Below are 21126 nucleotides of genomic sequence, written 5' to 3'. Positions count from 1 at the left end.
ACAAACAGTTGAAAATAATAATCAAAGTAAGTACAAAGTAAGTACAAAAAAATAAAAACAGTAAAAAACAGCGCCAGGGGGTTGTAAATTCAAAGTCACTAAAATAGAATGCTAAATATATATATATATATATATATATATATATATAATATATATATATATATATATATATATATATATATATATATATATATATATATATATATATATATATATATATATATATATATATATATATATATATATATATATATATATATAATAAACAAAGTGCAAAGCCATAGGCTAACATTGCTACTAAAAATCCATTAAAACAACTTCTGTACGTTTAGACGTTAAGGCTCCGCCCAATTCAAGTCGAAGCCCCGCCCCTTGTGAGGAATGACTTCCGATTCCGGGTTCTTTCTGTGAGCTGGTATACTGTGGCAGTAAAGATGGCTGAAGCAGAGCCTGACAGAAAGGACCCACCGTTCGACTTATGTTCGGAATTCCTACAGTTCTCCGCCAAGGACACCGCGTCGGTAAGCGTCCTTACACACTGTCAGCCCCCGTGACTGTCATCATGTCTGCCAATGTGTCAGTCTGAGCATTTTAACCTGCTAAACATGGATTAAGCTGCCTGCCGCTTGGCTACTTGAAGCTAATGCTAACACTAGCTACGCTTCCTGTATGTTTATATAATACACCATCTGGCTGTCAGAAACAGCTATAAACATGTCAGCCTAAATGTGTAACTTATACACTAACTAGTCGATACAAGTTTATGCAGTATAAAACTTGCAAAGAATGTTTATTTGCAAACACCATAACTGGTTGTTTACCACTTTCCAGTGCACTATAATTTACTATTTTCCCCACATAAACATGTTGCTTTATGCTGGTATTACCATATTTATGTTCACCTTTCTTAGGTTGTAACTTTACATCTGTCATAATACACGTTGAAATATACCAAAATTATTTGACTTTTGCCGACATTTTTGAAGAATTTCTTATCATCCACAACCCTTATGTAAGACAAAACACATGTTTTTTTCACATTCTAAATCGTAAATAAATCTTAGCAAAAGTCAGCTAAAAATGGGGTCAATAGGGGTTAGATTGAGTGCTCTAAAAAACATCCAAATACCTCCATCAACATTTTATATACATTCTGTAAGTATATATGTAATGTCACATTCATAGTAACATGTAATATTTATGTATTTTGGCCATTTTAAGCATACTTCGGTCATTAATTTCACCGACTTATCACAATTTTTGCTTTTCCCTTCAACATTTTTGCTTTTCCCTTCAACAACAACAAACCTACTACTTACGGCATACTTTGTGAGACACAAAAAAAGACTACCGTATTTTTCGGAGTATAAGTCACTCCAGAGTATAAATCGCACCAGCCGAAAATGTATGATAAAGAAGGAAAAAAAACATATAAGTCGCACTGGAGGATAAGTCACATTTTTGGGAGAAATTTATTTGATAAAACCCAACACCAAGAATAGGCATTTGAAAGGCAATTTAAAATGAATAGTGAACAACAGGCTGAATAAGTGTACGTTATATGACGCATAAATAACCAACTGAGAACATGCCTGGTATGTTAACGTAACATATTATGGTAAGAGTCATTCAAATAACTATAACATATAGAACATGCTATACATTTACCAAACAATCTGTCACTCCTAATCTAAATCCCATGAAATCTTATACGTCTAGTCTCTTACGTGAATTAGCTAAATAATATTATTTGATATTTTACGGTAATGTGTTAATAATTTCACACACAAGTCGCTCCTGAGTATTTTTTTTTTTTTTTTTTTTGTCCTGTCCAGCTTCTCAGGCAAATTATATAGTTGATGTAGATGCCCATATCGGCTGTTCAGATTTACTTTACAAAAGAGAAGTGTATGATACTTCTCTTGTTGCCTTATTTGTAATTGACTTTATTAAATGTATTTATATTATCATTTGGTGCAGCCGGGCCGGAGCAGGAGGGGATAGAAAGAGAAAAAATGGAAGACAGAGGGGGGAATTGTGGGGACAAGAGGGGGATTGGACAGAGAGACAAAAACAACAACAGCAAACACAACAACAATAGAGCAACATCAGAAATACGACATGTACAAATATGATGGTAAAAGTAATAGCAAATAAGCAGTTAGCGAAAATAAAAAATAATACAGAAAGGACAATGAGCATTATTACACTAAAAATGGAGCAATACAAATATCAATAGAAATAGCGCTATTGATAATGAACAATACCAATACTTTACCTTTATTATCAACAATACAGTTGTTTCAAATGCAACAATACATATACGTAATGATAACTTGAGATATGAAAGAATGCAGAAAAATGGAGTGGAAGAAAGAGAAGCAACCTACATTAACCTTGTAGATTGTTATAGTAACAATAGGTTAAGCTTTGTCAGAGTGCCATGTGTTATACCCAGTTCACCCTAGGGCAACAACATTAATATATGTTTGATGAAACGTGATTATGTGCATGAGTGTATGTGTGCATATGTACTTGTATATGTACAGTATGTGTATATGTATGTTTGTACAGTGAATGTATATGTACAGTATGTGTATATCTGTGTTTGTACAGTGAATGTATATGTACAGTATGTGTATATGTGTGTTTGTTACAGTGAATGTATATTTATAGTATGTGTATGTGTGTGTTTGTACAGTGAATGTATATGTACAGTATGTGTATACAGTATGTGTGTTTGTACAGTGAATGTCGCTCCTGAGTATAAGTCGCACCCCCGGCCAAACAATGAAAAAAAACTGCGATTTATATCCGAAAAATACAGTGCTTTGGGAAAAATTATAATCCAGAAATGTACAACTGTTGTTTACCACTTTATTTTCCCCACATAAACATGTTGCTTTATGCCGGTATGACCATATTTATGTTCACCTTTCTTAGGTTGTAACTTTACAACTTATTTGGAACATCCACAGGTGAACAGGCAAATTGGGAACAGGTGGTGCCATGATTGGGTATAAAAGTAGATTCCATGAAATGCTCAGGTATTGCAGGCTGATATTATCAGCCGATAAATGCTTCAAAATGTACAAGTTTATACAGTTTAAAACTTGCAAAGAATGTTTATTTGCAAACACCATAACTGGTTGTTTACCACTTTCCAGCGCACTATAATTTACTATTTTCCCCACATAAACATGTTGCTTTATGCCGGTATTACCATATTTATGTTCACCTTTCTTAGGTTGTAACTTTACAACTGTCATAATACACGTTGAAATATACCAAAATTATTTGACTTTTGCCGACATTTTTGAAGGAATTTCTTATCATTCACAACCCTTATGTAAGACAAAAACACATGTTTTTTTCACATTCTAAATCGTAAATAAACCATAGCAAAAGTCAGCTAAAAATGGAGTCAATAGGGGTTAGATTGAGTGCTCTAAAAAACATCCAAATACCTCCATCAACGTTTTATATACATTCTGTAAGTATATATGTAATGTCACATTCATAGTAACATGTAATATTTATGTATTTTGGGCATTTTAAGCATAGTTCGGTCATTAATTTCACCGACTTATCACAATTTTTGCTTTTCCTTTCAACAACAACAAACCTACTACTTACGGCATACTTTGTGAGACACAAAAAACACTACCGTATTTTTCGGAGTATAAATCGCTCCGGAGTATAAGTCGCACTGGCCGAAAATGCATAATGAAGGAAAAAAACATACTCCAGTGCGACATATATATAAGTCGCATTTTTGGGAGAAATTTATTTGATAAAACCCAACACCAAGAATAGACATTTGAAAGGCAATTTAAAATAAATGAAGATTAGTGAACAACAGGCTGAATAAGTGTACGTTATTGTTATATGACGCATAAATAACCACCTGAGAACGTGCCTGGTATGTTAACGTAACATATTATGGTAAGAGTCATTCAATAACTATAACATATAGAACATGCTATACATTTACCAAACAATCTGTCACTCCTAATCGCTAAATCCCATGAAATCTTATACGTCTAGTCTCTTACGTGAATGAGCTAAATCATATTATTTGATATTTTACGATAATGTGTTAATAATTTCACACATAAGTCGCTCCTGAGTCTAAGTCGCACCCCCAGCCAAACTATGAAAAAAAACTGCGATTTATAGTCCGAAAAATACGGTACTTTGGGAAAAATTATAATCCAGAAATTTAATTTTTTAGCCTGAATATAAGGAGAATGAGCAACAAGTTTTAGAAACTGTGTGCTAAACAGATGCAGCTTTACACAAGCATTATGCAGCAGTATTTCAATGTGCTGAATAAGATATACTAATTACTAACATAATAAAACAATCACGTACTGTACATTGTCTGCTCTCACTGGGATGCTAATTGATAGGATGTTCATGTATTCACCTTTAGAAGAATAATTAATCCTAATCCTTACGTAGGGCTAAAAAAGCATATTTTCTGTCTGTCTTGCCATCTCGGGTCTAAGTTAGATGTCAAAGTTGGCCAACTTCTTGGTTTATGGCCACATCCTTCTACTGTGAGATGCAAGATATTTAAAAAATAATTACAGCTTTTCAATATAGCAGCATAACCTAGTTCACTCTCTGTAATCACGCCACACTAAAAATTGTTTGTGTGTGTTATTGCTTATAATAAAAATATCGCTAATTCTTATCATATTTTACAGATCGGTATTCAAGCCACACCCACAAAATTTCAGAAAAAAAAATTCCACTTATTAGCCTCATCGTACGTAAGCTGCAAACCTTGTGAAATGAGTTATTTACACAGAAAGTTTTTTATAAATGTTCATGTACATACCTTTATTGTTTCCTAATGTTTATGTAACACGGCAGTAAAACGGTTGATCATACAAAACAGAAGTCCTCGTCATAGACTCACTAGTTGTGGAAGTTAGGATAGGATAGACTTTTATTTATCCCTTAATGGCGAAATTACATTGTTGCAGAGCAGATTTTTACATACAGTAACAGAAGTAAAATGTAATGGAAAAACGACAACATTTTAATAAATACTACATATTGTGCACCAATATGTATAGACAAATAAAAGATGAAATAAAACAAAAACACTAACATCCGTGATGCACACCACCAAAAAAGATCACAGTAATCATATAAACTTCTACAGAGTCTTTATATCTCTAATGCTAAATCCTGGACATATCCATGTGTATATTGCAGGTATGTGAAATTTCAACGAAAACGCGGAAATTTGCGTTTTAAACTTTAATTTTCATGTCAAAATATTACTTCCGTGTTTTTAAAACGCAATCTAATCAAAATTTGTAAAACGCTCTCCTCAACCGCAGGTACTCACTAAGTTGCAATAAATAGATAAAACATATTTAAGATCATGGTTAAGAGCACCGAAGCGAGCTAGCTAGTTAGCTAACCATCTAGTTATCTTACTTGTTGTCGCCTCCAACGCTCTCAGAGCCACAACGTTGACAACGTTCCACTTTGCTGCTGCTAATCATATTTGGAAAATTACATTCCGAAACACTGTTAGTTCAGAACCAGTTGTAGTTCTATAGTATTTATTAGTAGCCAGCGAGAAGATATATTTTTGACGTGACGAATTGTATACATAGGTCACGGCACCGGAAGTATATTACTCGTGAGGGCGTGGCTAAAGGCTAAAGTTGCCATATGGGAAACGTTTTCTGAGTTCTTTGCATGCACGTTATAGAATTTTACAGCACATTTTCAATGATAATCATTAGAGATGTCCGATAATATCGGACTGCCGATATTATCGGCCGATAAATGCTTTAAAATGTGGTATCGGAAATTATCGGTATCGGTTTAAAAAAGTAACATTTATGACTTTTTAAAACGCCACTGTACGGAGTGGCAATAAACCTTAAAGGCACTGCCTTTGCGTGCTGGCCCAATCGTATAATACCTACGGCTTTTCACACACACAAGTAAAAGTAACATTTATGACTTTTTAAAACGCCACTGTACGAAGTGGCAATAAACCTTAAAGGCACTGCCTTTGCGTGCCGGCCCAATCGTATAATACCTACAGCTTTTCACTAGGGTGGGTATCGTTTGAATTCGAACGATTCCGATTCCGATTCCTGACGATTCTCGATTCCGATTCTTTTAAGAGGCAGGGTCAAAAAAAAGTTTAGGATATTTTAAATGAGCTAGCTAACCTACAGTCTTTCTGAATGAAATAGTCTGACATTCTCCATCAATTTTAATTCTATTAACTTTTTATGAACTTTACTATAAATTCCTCACAGGGCTGTTTTCAACTAGAATATAAATATCAAATCTATGAACTTGAATATAAATATTATAAATTATGAATACATTTTCCCAGGGGTACACTTTCCTCAAGAGAGCTTTATTTTTGAAAACCTCATGAAAACACATTTACACACACAAGTGTATGATGCTGCAGGTACTTAAAAATGTTACCGTGCTCCCACTGATGGGCTAACCTAGTGCAGAAAAGCAAATAAACAATAAGAAACAACTTGCAAAACTCAGTCCAGGTTAGCAGCAGGTACAGTATAAAATCAGAGACAGTTCTTGTTTAGGAAAATGACCGTATCCGCCTTCTCAGGCAGGAAGCGTGAGCGTTCTGGACAGATAGTGTCTCCTGCTGTGGAAAATACACGTTCGCTGGGTTTGGAAGAAGCTTGAACACATAAATAGGAGAAAGCGAGATATGACAGCAAAGGATAAGTCTTTTGTTGGTTCCACCGGACCACCACCATGCACAGCAGGGTCGTCAGACATAAGTATCGGTGGAACGTCCTGGTACATCTGCAGCTCTCTCTCCACTCGTTTCTTGATGGACATGGAGCTCTGTTATTTCGCGGTTATTTCATTTTTTTTTGTAAAGTAAAGCCACACTTTCGACCGCCGACGCCCGCTATCCATGCTTGAGCTTGACTGACTCGCTCGGCTATGCTAACACTTCCGGCGGTGGGCGCTTCTTCGTTGGTGTTCAGCGGCTTCTAATTCCAGTTCGGCGGACATATTTTTTTCCGGTCAGCGGACTGGTATCGAAAATAGGAATCGAAATTTAAACTTTTGAACGATTCCGGGAGAATCGGAAAGTTAGTCCCGGTTCCAATCGATACTCGATACCCAACCCTACTTTTCACACACACAAGTGAATGCAAGTCATACTTGGTCAACAGCCATACAGGTCACACTGAGGGTGGCCGTATAAACAACTTTAACACTGTTACAAATATGCGCCACACTGTGTGAACCCACACCAAACAAGAATGACAAACACATTTCGGGAGAACATCCACACCGTAAGACAACATAAACACAACAGAACAAATACCCAGAACCCCTTGCAGCACTAACTCTTCCAGGACGCTACAATATACACCCCCCCACCCCCTCACACCACCTCAACCTCCTCATGCTCTTTCAAGGAGAGCATGTCCCAAATTCCAAGCTGCTGTACTGAGGCATGTTAAAAAAAATAATACACTTTGTGACTTCAATAATAAATATGTCAGTGCCATGTTGGCATTTTTTTCCATAACTTGAGTTGATTTATTTTGTTACATTGTTTAATGCATCCAGCGGGGCATCACAACTAGGCATAATAATGTGTTAATTCCACGACTGTATATATCGGTATCGGTTGATATCGGAATCGGTAATTAAGAGTTGGACAATATCGGAATATCGGATATCGGCAAAAAAGCCATTATCGGACATCTCTAATAATCATGTTAGTAAATGATCTACAAAAAAATAGAAAAAGTCTGTGATACATTACATGGAACATGTAAGTGTCCAAAAGACCGGCAAAAGAGGTTAATGAATGGTAATGGTAAAAAGGTAAAGTGTAGTGTAGAAATGCAGTCAATTGCGGGAAATGTAGTTTTAATTTTCCAAAATTGCTTTCTTTCGAGGTTTGCGTGGCAGCACTTTGTGCTGATGGAAATGTTCCTCTTTTTCTCAAAGGGTGCTCACATCCCTTATATTGACAGTAGAATGATTTTCTATTTTATATCATGTTAATACTTTCACTGTGGCTGCTTTGAACAATTGAGGCTCAAGCCGGCTGCAGTAAAGTAAGCCACGCTACTAGCGACATCGCAACGTAATAACGCATTATATTACTAACTTGTCCATTCAGTGTTTCCCATAAACTGCTAAGATACCTGTGGCGGTGGGGGCGTGGCTATGGGCGTGGTCACAATGACATCATCGAGTAACTTGCATAATTTACAATGATATGATTTTCTCTAAAAAGGCTCAAAAAATTTATACTTACTAATTAATAATAACAGTTTTGTTTTAAACGTCCATCCATCCATCCATCCATCCATTTTACAATATAATTACAACACTTTATATACATATTTATATACAGATTTGAACAATAAGTTATTCACTGAAACATATTTATTAATTGTGGTTCTTACAAAAAATATATCTTATAAAAATATAAAAGCTAAAATGTCTCTTAAAGCTCTGCCCCTTTAATTAGTGCATACTAAATAATTTAACTTTAGCCTACTACTACAACCATATTATTTACCAGCAACATAAAGTGAAACAGAGGCAGAGGTGTCCTGCCACAGTCAGTAACAAATAAACAGAAAACAGTAGTGGTAGTAGATAGACACAAAGCTTCATCAAACATCTGATCCACTGAACAAAGAGCTCCAAAAATCTTGATCCTACACTTCTCTTTTGTAAAGTAAATCTGAACAGCCGATATGGGCATCTACATCAACTACATCAGTGTTTTTCAACCTTTTTTGAGCCAAGGCACATTTTTTGCGTTGAAAAAATGCGGAGGCCCACCACCAGCAGAAATCCTAAAAAAACGAAACTCAGTTGACAGTAAAAAGTCGTTGTCGCAATTGTTGAATATGAATTAATCCATAACCAAGCATGCATCACTATAGCCCTTGTCTCAAAGTAGGTGTACTGTCACCACCTGTCACATCACGCCATGACTTATTTTGAGTTTTTAGATGTTTTCCTGTGTGTGGTGTTTTAGTTCTTGTCTTGCGCTCCTATTTTGGTGGGCTTTTTCTCTTTTTTTTGGTATTTTCCTGCAGCAGTTTCATGTCTTCCTTTGAGCGATATTTCCCGCATCTACTTTGTTTTAGCGATCAAGAATATTTCAGTTGTTTTTATCCTTCTTTGTGTGGACATTGTTGATTGTCATGTCATGTTCGGATGTACATCCGGATGCTGTCTTTGCTCCACAGTAAGTCTTTGCTGTCGTCCAGGATTCTGTTTTTGTTTACTTTGTAGCCAGTTTCGTTCTGCATAGCCCTCCCTAAGTTTCACTGCCTTTTCTTAGGGGCACTCACCTTTTGTTTACTTTTGGTTTAAGCATTAGACACCTTTTTACCTGCACACTGCCTCCTGCTGTTTCCGACATCTACAAAGCAATTAGCTACAGGCTGATATGGAAGAGTATTACATGGTTACTCTGCCGAGCCCTAGACAGCATCGACACTCAACAACACATAATTTGCAGACTATAATTACTGGTTTGCAAAAACTATTTTTAACCCAAATAGGTGAAATTAGATAATCTCCCACGGCACACCAGACTGTATCTCACGGCACACTAGTGTGCCGCGGCACAGTGGTTGAAAAACACTGAACTACATGATTTGCCTGAGAAGCTGGACAGGACAAAAAAAAAAAAAAAAAAAAATTTTTTTGTGACGGCCTTAATTCTTTCGTGGCGGGCCGCCACAAATAAATGAATGTGTGGGAAACACTGCCATTGCCGAACACTGTAGGCACTGATCCAATTAAGTCGTTTTTAGGAAAATCATTCTTTATTTTGCCGCAGGACGGTGACGCTATTGTCTTACATTGGTAGGCTAAGCTAGCGACACAACAAATCGAGATAACATTGCCAACGTTTCATTCACACATTTCTAACCTGCTGTTGTTACTTACCGTTTCATTGTCTCCTCCATTGTCATAAATAACAGGCACCGAGCCCGCATTTAAAATAGTTTTTTGGAAAATCAATTTTTGTGAGAGTTTGTGGTTGAAGCAGAACTCTACTTTTCACAGACTCATAGTGACTTCTACACAGATGAAGGCACATCGCCACGAATCATAAAAGTTAAAAGTGAGGCACTTTTTTACTTCAGATGAGGCTGAAAGTTAGTGTCGTGACTTCCGTTGGTTAAAGCAAACAGCGCATTTTCCTTCGTTGGGTTTAATCGTTGAAATGTTCAGTGTTGGGTTAGTTACTGAAAACCAGTAACTAGTTACAGTTACTAGTTACTTTATTTCAAAAGTAACTCAGTTACTAACTCAGTTACTTACACCAAAAAGTAATGCGTTACTGTGAAAAGTAACTATTTAGTTACTTCTTCTACTTTTTTTTTTTTAAAGTTCCCATTAATGCCCTTTTAGCCTTAATTTCAGTACTGTTATTGCACTGGAGAATAATACAATGTGTTGATCAACTTGACACGCATTTGCATCACTGAACTCAGAAAGCAATGTGGTCTACATACAACACACAAAGACAAAGATATGTTTCAAAGGGCCAATTTGTTTCAGGCCAGAACAAATTGACAAAACTATTTTAAATAGCTGCAACATAACATACATAAGTAACAAACAGCATAATAACAACATAGCTGTACACCTGGCTTCACCTAAGGAAGGCACACGTGACATACACAAAGCTTAACCAGGCAGATTTGAATTGTTTTGGGCAGTAGATAGGATCTTTGATCCAAGACACAACTTACATTTAACTAAAATGTTCTTTTCTTTGTGCTCGACAAAAGAAAAGAAGTGAGAATATCTCATACTTGCCAACCCTTCCGAATTTGAGCGCCTCTCCCCGGGACAACCATTCTCCCAAATTTCTCCCGATTTCCAGCCGGACTTAAGGCACGCCCCCTCCAGGTCCGTGCGGACCTGAGTGAGGACAGCCTGTCGTCACGTCCGCTTGGCCAACCAAAAAGTAACCACAGAACACTGTAGTGTTCTGTGGTTACTTTTTGGTTGGCCAACGGTTTACGTTGTATTGCGCACCCCCCCTCCCCACACCCAGACACACACAGAGCGCGCCTCCGCTTGTGACACAAGAGATTCAGAAGCACGACACCGCAGCGCTGCAATAAAACACACTCAGATCTTCTGTTTCTAGCCGATACTGCGTTATTTTACGTTATTTTTTATGTAGTAACGCATCATGTAGTAACGGTAACTGAGTCACTGAATATAAAAAATAACGCGTTAGATTACTAGTTACCGCCGAAACTAACGGCGTTACAGTAACGCGTTACTTTGTAACGCGTTAGTCCCAACACTGGACATGTTGTACCGTATTTTTCGGACTATAAATTGCAGTTTTTTTCATAGTTTGGCCGGGGGTGCGACTTATACTCAGGAGCGACTTATGTGTGAAATTATTAACACATTACCGTAAAATATCAAATAATATTATTTAGCTCATTCACGTAAGAGACTAGACGTGTAAGATTTCATGGGATTTAGCGATTAGGAGTGACAGATTGTTTGGTAAACGTATAGCATGTTCTATATTTTATAGTTATTTGAATGACTCTTACCATAATATGTTACGTTAACATACCAGGCACGTTCTCAGTTGGTTATTTATGCGTCATGTAACGTACACTTATTCAGCCTGTTGTTCACTATTCCTTATTTGTTTTAAATTGCCTTTCAAATGTCTATTCTTGGTGTTGGGTTTTATCAAATAAATTTCCCCAAAAAATGCGACTTATACTCCAGTGCGACTTATATATGTTTTTTTCCTTCTTTATTATGCATTTTCGGCCGGTGCGACTTATACTCCGGAGCGACTTATACTCCGAAAAATACGGTAACACAGTCGGTTTTTCATACATTTAAATTGGCTGACTCACAGAAGGATGTCTGAGTAAATGTCTACCATATATAGATAATCCGCTAACGTCACACTTGAACTAAATTCCAAACAGACCATTTGGAGGAAGTAGAAAGGAAGGGAAGATTGTTTTATAAATATCTCTGAAATGCCTCCATGACTTGATTTCAAATTTTCGGGACATATGCAGATCCCAAATACTCTTCTGCAGGTATCATAAGGTAAAAAAAGTTGATTTTGCATAATAGGGCCCCTTTAATAATACTAATACAGACACTTGTAAACCTGTTAGCATAATAGCTAATACTAACGACACTTGCTTGATTACATTAGGATAGCACATACAAATATGAAAAAAAATACTCCTACAGACATCACACATGAGACAGTTTAGTAAGTACAGTATAAACTGTTTTCGTTATATTGTAAAACTTACAAACGTTGCTTGGTGTTATGAATGAAGAATTTATACGAGTAGAAAGGTTGAAAGCTCAAAAAAGATGGGCACTGCAGCACCTAGTGTTAGCGAACTTGTCCAAAAGATGGCAGCATAGCACAAATAATAACTGACCTGTTCAGTGTTTTTGCTTGTTTTTTTTAAACTATTTGCATTAATGACGACAGCGGGGAAAAAAATTCATAAATTAACCGCACCTTTTTATAAGTCACGGGGATCAAGGCGTAGGAAAAAGTAGCGGCTTTTAGGAATTTACGGTAGTTAATATTCAGGTCACAAGATGTAAATTGTTGGCGGTTTTTGGATGATAATTTAGAGGGCTTTATGGGTGAAATAAAGTACTCCCATTATCTGCATTGTTAGCCACCTTGTACTTTCCACGTATTATGACTTACACTGCATAAAAAAGAAAAACAAATGTGTTCTTGTCTTACATATGGATTGTGAATGATAGGCAGTTCCCCCTTTAATAATGTGTACATAGAGGTTTTAAGATTTATTAATTCATTCATATTTCATCCTTATTAACTTGTGAATAATTCACTGAAGTAATGATTATCCTGCATTTGTCAAGCAATCACGTAACATGTATTTACATAGCCCTAATCACAAGTGTCAAAAGGCTTCTCAAACTGACGACGACATCCCCTGATCTCAACCCACATCCGGGCAAGGAAAAACCCAAAAGACCCCAGCTGGGGAAAAAGAAGGAACTGCAGATCTAGGGTGAAACAAGTTTTAAAACCACTGCTTTAGAGGGAAGAACAACCTTATTCCCTTCAGTGTTTGTGTTGGAGTCTCAAAGGATGACACAAACAAAGACTGACAGAGCTGATTAGACTCTGCTCTGCTCGCTCAATCTGCTGTTGGATTACAAATACTGTACCTGCCGTCCAGCACAGTACTGTGTTGCATTCTTTACCAATACAGTTGTAACCGAAGCACATTTTCCGATAAGAAAAAATGTAAATCCAATTAATGAATGAAACACTTGTGAATGTATCAATCAATTTCTCCTGTGTAGTCCTAAAAATGTTGTTGCTTTTTTTTTTTTTTTACTACACATTGTAACGCCTTTTCATCTTGTCCTTCTTGGCTTCAGCGGTGGTTGGCAGCGGAAAATCTTCAGGTGGAACTCTATGCTCACCTGGCAGAGTATGTACCCAAAATCCTCTGCTTGGGGCCCAGCGGCTGCAGCAGCAGGGAGGAGCAGCGAGAGGAGCAGAGAGAAGAGTTGGCCTGTCAGCTGCTCCTTCTCGCTCCCTTGGAGTGGCTGCTGCTGGGTGAGGATCCAGCTACAGGCCTCGCTCAGCTGCAGCAGAACAACCAGCCGTCACCACTCTGCGGTCACGTGTTCAAGGTGGGAGAGCCCACCTACTCCTGCAGGTAATGGACGCATCTACCTACCATGAGTTAAACCTTTTACACCAAGAAGGACCAGGCCCCCAAAAATGCAGATGTGCAAAGTTTAAACTGGAGTTTTACTTTTTATTTCTGTTGCACTGCATTTTTTGCATTTAACTCAACACTTAAACTCAACCCATCCACATAATTGCTTTGTGGTGGATTACGATGACATTTAGGGGTGTCCTAATACTGTACTGATATCAGCAAAAAAACATGTATTGAATTAAATCTTTTGGTATCTAAAATCTCAGATACAAGTCTAGCCGATACTACATAAAAATATGTTTTGCTTCTGCAATTTTTTTTAGTCAATTCATTCACTAAAGGCAAACATGCTAGGCTATAGGCTACTAGGAGTTAACTAACAGCTAAACACACAATAGCACTTAAGCTAGACATACGTAATAAGTGTCCTTCATTGAACAATACCAAAGACTATAAAAATGGGACCCATTACCTCCCTGCTTGGCACTCGGCATCAAGGGTTGGAATTGGGGGTTAAATCACCAAAATGATTCCTTGGCGCGGCCACCGCTGCTGCTCACTGCTCCTCTCACCTTCCAGGGGGTGGAACGAGGGGATGGGTCAAATGCAGAGGGTAATTTCACCACACTTAGTGTGTGTGACAATCAGGGGATACTTTAACTTAACTTTAATATTGCAGTCTAAAACAGCACATTTGTCTACATAAACAAGTATCAAATAATTATAGTTGCATATTACTTACACATGCAATGTCTCCAAGGCAGAAGCATTTTAGAAAGTATCCTAATCTAATCCATTATTATTCATTATTATCCAGTAACAAACGTGTCTGCATCATTCAACTTACTGCGTCATGAGCTTAACTTTGTAAATTATTGTGGCCCTAGGTGTGGGCAAAACAACAATTACCATTCAACATTAAAGTAAATACAACATAAGTGCATTCCAGACAGTTAATGATAAAAGGTAGAGATGTCCGATAATATCGGACTGCCGATATTATCGGCCAATAAATGCTTTAAAATGTAATATCGGAAATTATCGGTATCGGTTTCAAAATTATCGGTATCTGTTTCAAAAAGTACAATTTATTACTTTTTAAAACGCCGCTGTGTACACGGACATAGGGAGAAGTGCAGAGCGCCAATAAACCTTGAAGGCACTGCCTTTGCGTGCCGGCCCAATCACATAATATCTACGGCTTTTGACACACTCACAAGTGAATGCAAGTCATACTTGGTCAACAGCCATACAGGTCACACTGAGGGTGGCGTATAAACAACTTTAACACTGTTACAAATATGCGCCACACTGTGAACCCACACCAAACAAGAATGACAAACACATTTCGGGAGAACATCCGCAAAAAAAAAAAAGAAGCCATTATCGGACACCTCTAATAAATAGGTTAGTGTTTTTCATGCCCACCGTTGTTCTCTGTTTGACAAATTTCACTTGATCAAACATTTCTACACGATTCACAAGATTCAAACTTTTCCTAGGCTGCTGCAGTCGGTCGCCTCGTTTTGCTTTTGTTGAGTCTTTGGCGTGGGTTAAAACGACCACACTGCTATTAGTAAACTAAAAAAAAATCAATTATAAATTAAAATGATGAATCAAATAATTAATTAAAATGTGTGGTAAATACTGCAAACAGCAATACAGCATACAATACACAGCATAGCATTCTTGACATGCCACAACCACAGTTGGAATGACATTGACGTGGCACAGTCTGGTAATAAAAAAAAAAAAGCATGAATGGCAAAATAAAGAAAATGGCATAATGTAATGAGAAAAAGCGGTTTTGCTCCGAATATTTATCAATCAATTAATCAAACTTCATGTGTAAAGGCCTTTACATCAGCTATAGCGGAACCTACGTGCTGAACAACAAAGAAAGACAGAGCATAAAACAAGAGAACATAATAAATATAACAAAACAATAGAAACTTATGTTGAAATCATAAATAGTGTCATCATAATTTTAAGCAGGGCTTATGTTTAGTCTTAAACCAATGTGAATTTGTGAGGGGCCGTAGTTCGGCTGGTAACATGTTACAAAGTCTGGGACCAGCTACGGAGAAAGACCGATCACTTCAATGTTTATATTTGGACCTAGGAACCTCTCGCTGCTGTTGGTTGTCAGACCGTAGAGCTCGACTGGAATGGATGTTTAAGAGCTCACTCAAATAATATGGAGCAGTACTATGAACTGCCTTAAAAACAAACCGCGGTTTAAAATCAACTCTATAACGGACTGGAAGCCAGTGCAGAGAGCGCAGAACTGGGGTAATGTGGCTCTGTCGTCGAGCATCCCTAATCAGGACTAAGCTTCACTGATTTATGGATGTGATGTTAGCGCTACCATAGTCGTGATGTCATATATGGTTGGAACTATAGGTACGGTTTTTTAAATCCGCCATGAATGTGAATGTGACTTTAATATTGACTTGCATATTAACAGTAATGATGCTATACCGTTACACTACTAGCTGTTATCTAGTCAACACGTTTGCTTCCACCAGTAACAGTAAGCTGTCGGCATGTAGCCTTCTCTTCCTTGAAATCCACACAGATAGATGACCTAAATGGCCCCCTAGCATCTTGAAAGAACACAGTGTTCGGCCAATAATAGAATGAGAGCTGTTTAGAGTTTCCCCCAGATTGCCAATATAGTTAAAGTGGTGGTGGCATAGTCAATTTGACATTATTGTTCATGCATGTTCTCCCCGTGACTGCGTGGGTTCCCTCCGGGTACTCCGGCTTCCTCCCACCTCCAAAGACATGCACCCGGGGATAGGTTGATTGGCAACACTAAATTGGCTATCTGTGTTGGCCCTGCGATGAGGTGGCGACTTGTCCAGGGTGTACCCCGCCTTCCGCCCGATTGTAGCTGAGATAGGCTCCAGCGCCCCCCGTGACCCCAAAAGGGATAAGCGGTAGAAAATGGATGGATGGATGTTTCATTTGCATAACCAGCAATGATGCTTATATTTAAAAAAACAACACAAAAAAAGGCAAAAACAAATCTGTGTTATTAATATTAACATATATTTTTGTTATATTGTTTTACTCTCTTTCAATTGTTGCAGCTTATTGTAAAATGTAACACGGTGAACTTTATTCGGCCGTCTCTGAATGTTATTAGTATTAACATATATTTTTGTTATATTGTTTTACTCTCTTTCAATTGTTGCAGCTTATTGTAAAATGTAACACGGTGAACTTTATTCGGCCGTCTCTGAATGTTAGAATGTAGTTTGCCAAATATGTACCGGGTAAATGTCCTTGGGGTCACTGTAAAATACAGTAAAACCAAGTAAAAAAAACAGCACCACATTTATATACACATGAAGTGCACATACATGTAGGAAATTCGAATCACGTTAAAGTAATTATACAGTTTGTATAGACTGAGAAAAAGCAATACAATTGTACAGGATGAGTGTTTGCTTTAATGCTGCTAGTTTAATGCTAAATTACAATGGACCAGCTTATTGACAGGCTAACAAAAATTAGCAGAACAAACTTGTACTGTACATTCATCCATTTTATTATTTATCATTAGGGTTGCGGGGTGTAAGCTGAAGCCTATTTCAGCTGACCTTGGGCGAGAGGCGGGGAACACCCGAAACTGGTCGCCAGCCAAATTGCAAGGCACAACTAGACAAACAACCATTCGCTTTCACATTCTTACCTATGGACAACTTATTGTTCAATGAACCTAACATGCATATTTTTGGAATGTGGGATGAAGTTAGAATACCCGGAGAAAACCCACAGCATGCAAACTCCACACAGAGATGTCCAAATGGAGATTTGAAGACGCACACGGCATAAAGTCGGACATGTCTGACAGTAAAGTCTAACTTAATGTGCGTCTTCCTAGGTTTGAATAAGAAATGCATTAATTACCGTAACTTGAAATACATATATTTTTCCTCCTTACTTTTGCCGGGTGCCAACTCCGTTCCACCTCATTTTTCAGGTGTGACGGCTTTTATTTTGCCGTGGCGGTGCGCCACGATCAATTATATGTAGGGGAAGCCCCTTCTCTGAAATCCACACCTTTTAAAACATCACAAATCAGCATCTATGTGACTGAAACTTCAAAATGCACCCAGCAACTAAACAAATGTAATTAACTGTACCAATTCAGTGTTAAGGTTTACAGTCAGTGTACAAAAAGCTTGACAAGGGGCATTTAACATTGAACTAAATACTGGAGGGGGTTTCATTCATATATTTGACGCTTTTTTTTTTGTGTGTGTGTGTGTGTGTTTAGGGATTGTGCAGCCGACCCCACCTGTGTTTTGTGCATGCAATGTTTCTTGGGAAGTGTTCATAAAGATCATCGATACAGAGTGAGTATATACACTTACAAACACAGAAAAGAGAACATGTCCAGTTTGAATTGTGTCACAGAAAAGCTGCTTGGTGGATTTTGCAAATTGGATGGGCGTGTCAGCTTTAGCAGCTGCTTGATGTGACATGTGATACTGAGCATCATGCTGCTAACAGGCTGGCGTTCTCTTATCGCACCTGCTGTTGTGATGTCACAGCCTGTAGGTGGGATGGGTATGCATTACTTTGTGATGTTGCACTGCCCACTTGAACTGCTGTCTCTATTTTGTGTAAACCCCGCAGCCCTATGCCATTAAAAACTCTTGAGCTTGAACAAAACATGTATGTAAAAAAAGTTTCTAAAGTGGCTGTTTCGACATTATATGATTTCTGCAAATTACCCTCAGTTATAAAGTAAACCCTAAAGGGGAACTGCACTTTTTTGGGAATTTTGCCTACCGTTCACAATCATTATGAGAGACATGACGATGGATATTTTTTGTCATTTGATCAAAAGTTTGCTTACAATGGAACCTATGGGAGTCGCGCAATTCCGCCTGTAAAGCTCTTACAAACATCGCCATTGAGGTTATATATACATGATGTAAGTTTATATCTAATGTAGTAACGGGAACATTTATAATATAAATATAAAAAATAGTTGGACATGCTTACATTAAAAAAAAATTCTATAATTTGATAATTTTAAGCATACGCGGCACATTAGTTTCAAAATGAATGTTTGCTTTTTTTTCCCCCTTCATCACTGATTATTACTAACTGCAGACTGCATGAGAGCCAACAAACATAATAAAACATCACTTACTGTACAATGTCTGCTGTCATTAGGATGCTGACTGGTAGGATTGTCATATATTCCCATTTAGGTAAAAAATGTCTCATAATCCTCACAAAGAAAAGGGGTTGGGGGCAGGGAGGACCAAGCGTCTTTTCGTGTCGTCATCGCCAGTTTCAGGTCCTAAATGGCTGTCAATGGCTTGTCGGAATACCTACTCAGACTTCTTCTGTCCAGGTGAGATGCATGATTTATGGTCTAGAATAATCTTCCAGGGAGCGAGGAAGCAGCAGACCACTCGATGATGTAAACATAGAGGCGCTACTATAAATAGTTTGTCTGCGTTAGCGCTTATAATAACAATATCACTAATACTTGGTTAATATTCAAGTCACGAAATGTAAATGGAGTATTGTTGGCGGTTTTTGAATGGTTATTTATTGAATTTTATGTGCAAAATAGAGGAGCTACCATTGGCTCCGCTGTAAGCAGACTTAAAGGCCTACTGAAATGAATTTTTTAAATTTAAACGGGGATAGTAGATCTATTGTATGTGTCATACTTGATCATTTCGCGATATTGCCATATTTTTGCTGAAAGGATTTAGTAGAGAACATCGACGATAAAGTTCGCAACTTTTGGTCGCTGATAAAAAAAGCCTTGCCTGTACCGGAAGTAGCGTGACGTCGCAGGTTGAAGGGCTCCTCACATTTCCCCATTGTTTACACCAGCAGCGAGAGCGATTCGGACCGAAAAAGCGACGATTACCCCATTAATTTGAGCGAGGATGAAAGATTTGTGGATGAGGAACGTGAGAGTGAAGGACTAGAGTGCAGTGCAGGACATATCTTTTTTCGCTCTGACCGTAACTTAGGTAAAAGGGCTCATTGGATTCCACACTTTCTCCTTTTTCTATTGTGGATCACGGATTTGTATTTTAAACCACCTTGGATACTATATCCTCTTGAAAATGAGAGTCGAGAACGCGAAATGGACATTCACAGTGACTTTTATCTCCACGACAATACATCGGTGAAACACTTTAGCTACGGAGCTAACGTGATAGCATCGTGCTTAAATGCAGATAGAAACTAAAGAAATAAGCCCCTGACTGGAAGGATAGACAGAAAATCAACAATACTACTATCAGGAGACACCGAACCAAACACTGGACCTGTAACTACACGGTTAATGCTGTGCCGCCTGTCGAAGCCTAGCAATGCTGTTGCTAACGACGCCATTGAAGCTAACTTAGCTACCGGACCTCGTCAGAGCTATGATAAAAACATTAGCGCTCCACCTACGCCAGCCCTCATCTGCTCATCAACACCCGTGCTCACCTGCGTTCCAGCGATCGACGGCGCGACGAAGGACTTCCCCCGATCATCGATGCGGTCGGCGGCTAGCGTCGGATAGCGCGTCTGCTATCCGACTCAAAGTCCTCCTGGTTGTGTTGCTGTAGCCAGCCGCTAATACACCGATCCCACCTACAGCTTTCTTCTTTGCAGTCTCCATTGTTCATTAAACAAATTGCAAAAGATTCACCAACACAGATGTCCAGAATACCGTGGAATTTTGCGATGAAAACAGAGCTGTTTGTATTGGGATACAATGTGTCCGAATACTTCCGTTTCAACCATCGACGTCACGTGCAAACGTCATCATACATAGACGTTTTCAACTGGAATTTTCGCGGGAAATTTAAAATTGCACTTTATAAGTTAACCCGGCCGTATTGGCATGTGTTGCAATGTAAAGATTTCATCATTGATATATAAACTATCAGACTGCGTGGTCGGTAGTAGTGGGTTTCAGTAGGCCTTTAATTACATTTATTTACAAGTTGGAAGGCATAAAAATAATCAAATCCATCCGTTGTCATGTCTTTCATAGTGATTGTGAGCGATAGGCAACATTCCAGAAAAAGTGCAGTTCCCCTTTAAGTTGCTTCTGACCCCAGAATTTCCCCTAGAATGCCACTATACATGTCGTGGTGGGGGCATGGCTAAGGGCGTAGTCACTATGTATGACATCATCATATATTCCATCCATTACCTACCGCTTGTCCCTCTTGGATATCATAATTTTGATTTACAAGGATGCATATATTTTCTTTAAAAAGGCTCACAAATGTTTTATGTATATTTAAAAACAAATATGTGTTATTAGTTATTAATAATAACATTATTTTCCTTGAGTTATCAGAAACAGAATCAGCTTTAATGG

General features: G+C 38.0%; 1 protein-coding gene across 1 annotated transcript in view; it reads left to right on the top strand.

Moving 5' to 3' along the window:
- The first annotated feature begins 381 nt into the window (after positions 1–381).
- ubr2 (ubiquitin protein ligase E3 component n-recognin 2) overlaps positions 382–21126 on the top strand; it is an 87849-nt gene continuing 67104 nt past the window's right edge. The window contains exons 1-3 of the mRNA XM_062021566.1: positions 382–521; positions 13468–13751; positions 18046–18124. Coding sequence (XP_061877550.1) covers positions 435–521; positions 13468–13751; positions 18046–18124 — 450 coding nt within the window. The 5' untranslated portion in view covers positions 382–434. The remainder of the gene's footprint in view (positions 522–13467; positions 13752–18045; positions 18125–21126) is intronic.

This window comes from Entelurus aequoreus, linkage group LG15 (genome assembly GCF_033978785.1).
Source record: "Entelurus aequoreus isolate RoL-2023_Sb linkage group LG15, RoL_Eaeq_v1.1, whole genome shotgun sequence".
NCBI classification, from domain to species: Eukaryota; Metazoa; Chordata; class Actinopteri; order Syngnathiformes; family Syngnathidae; genus Entelurus; species Entelurus aequoreus.
The sequence above is the reverse complement of the archived record's forward strand: the minus strand, read 5'-3'. Positions and strand labels throughout refer to the sequence as shown.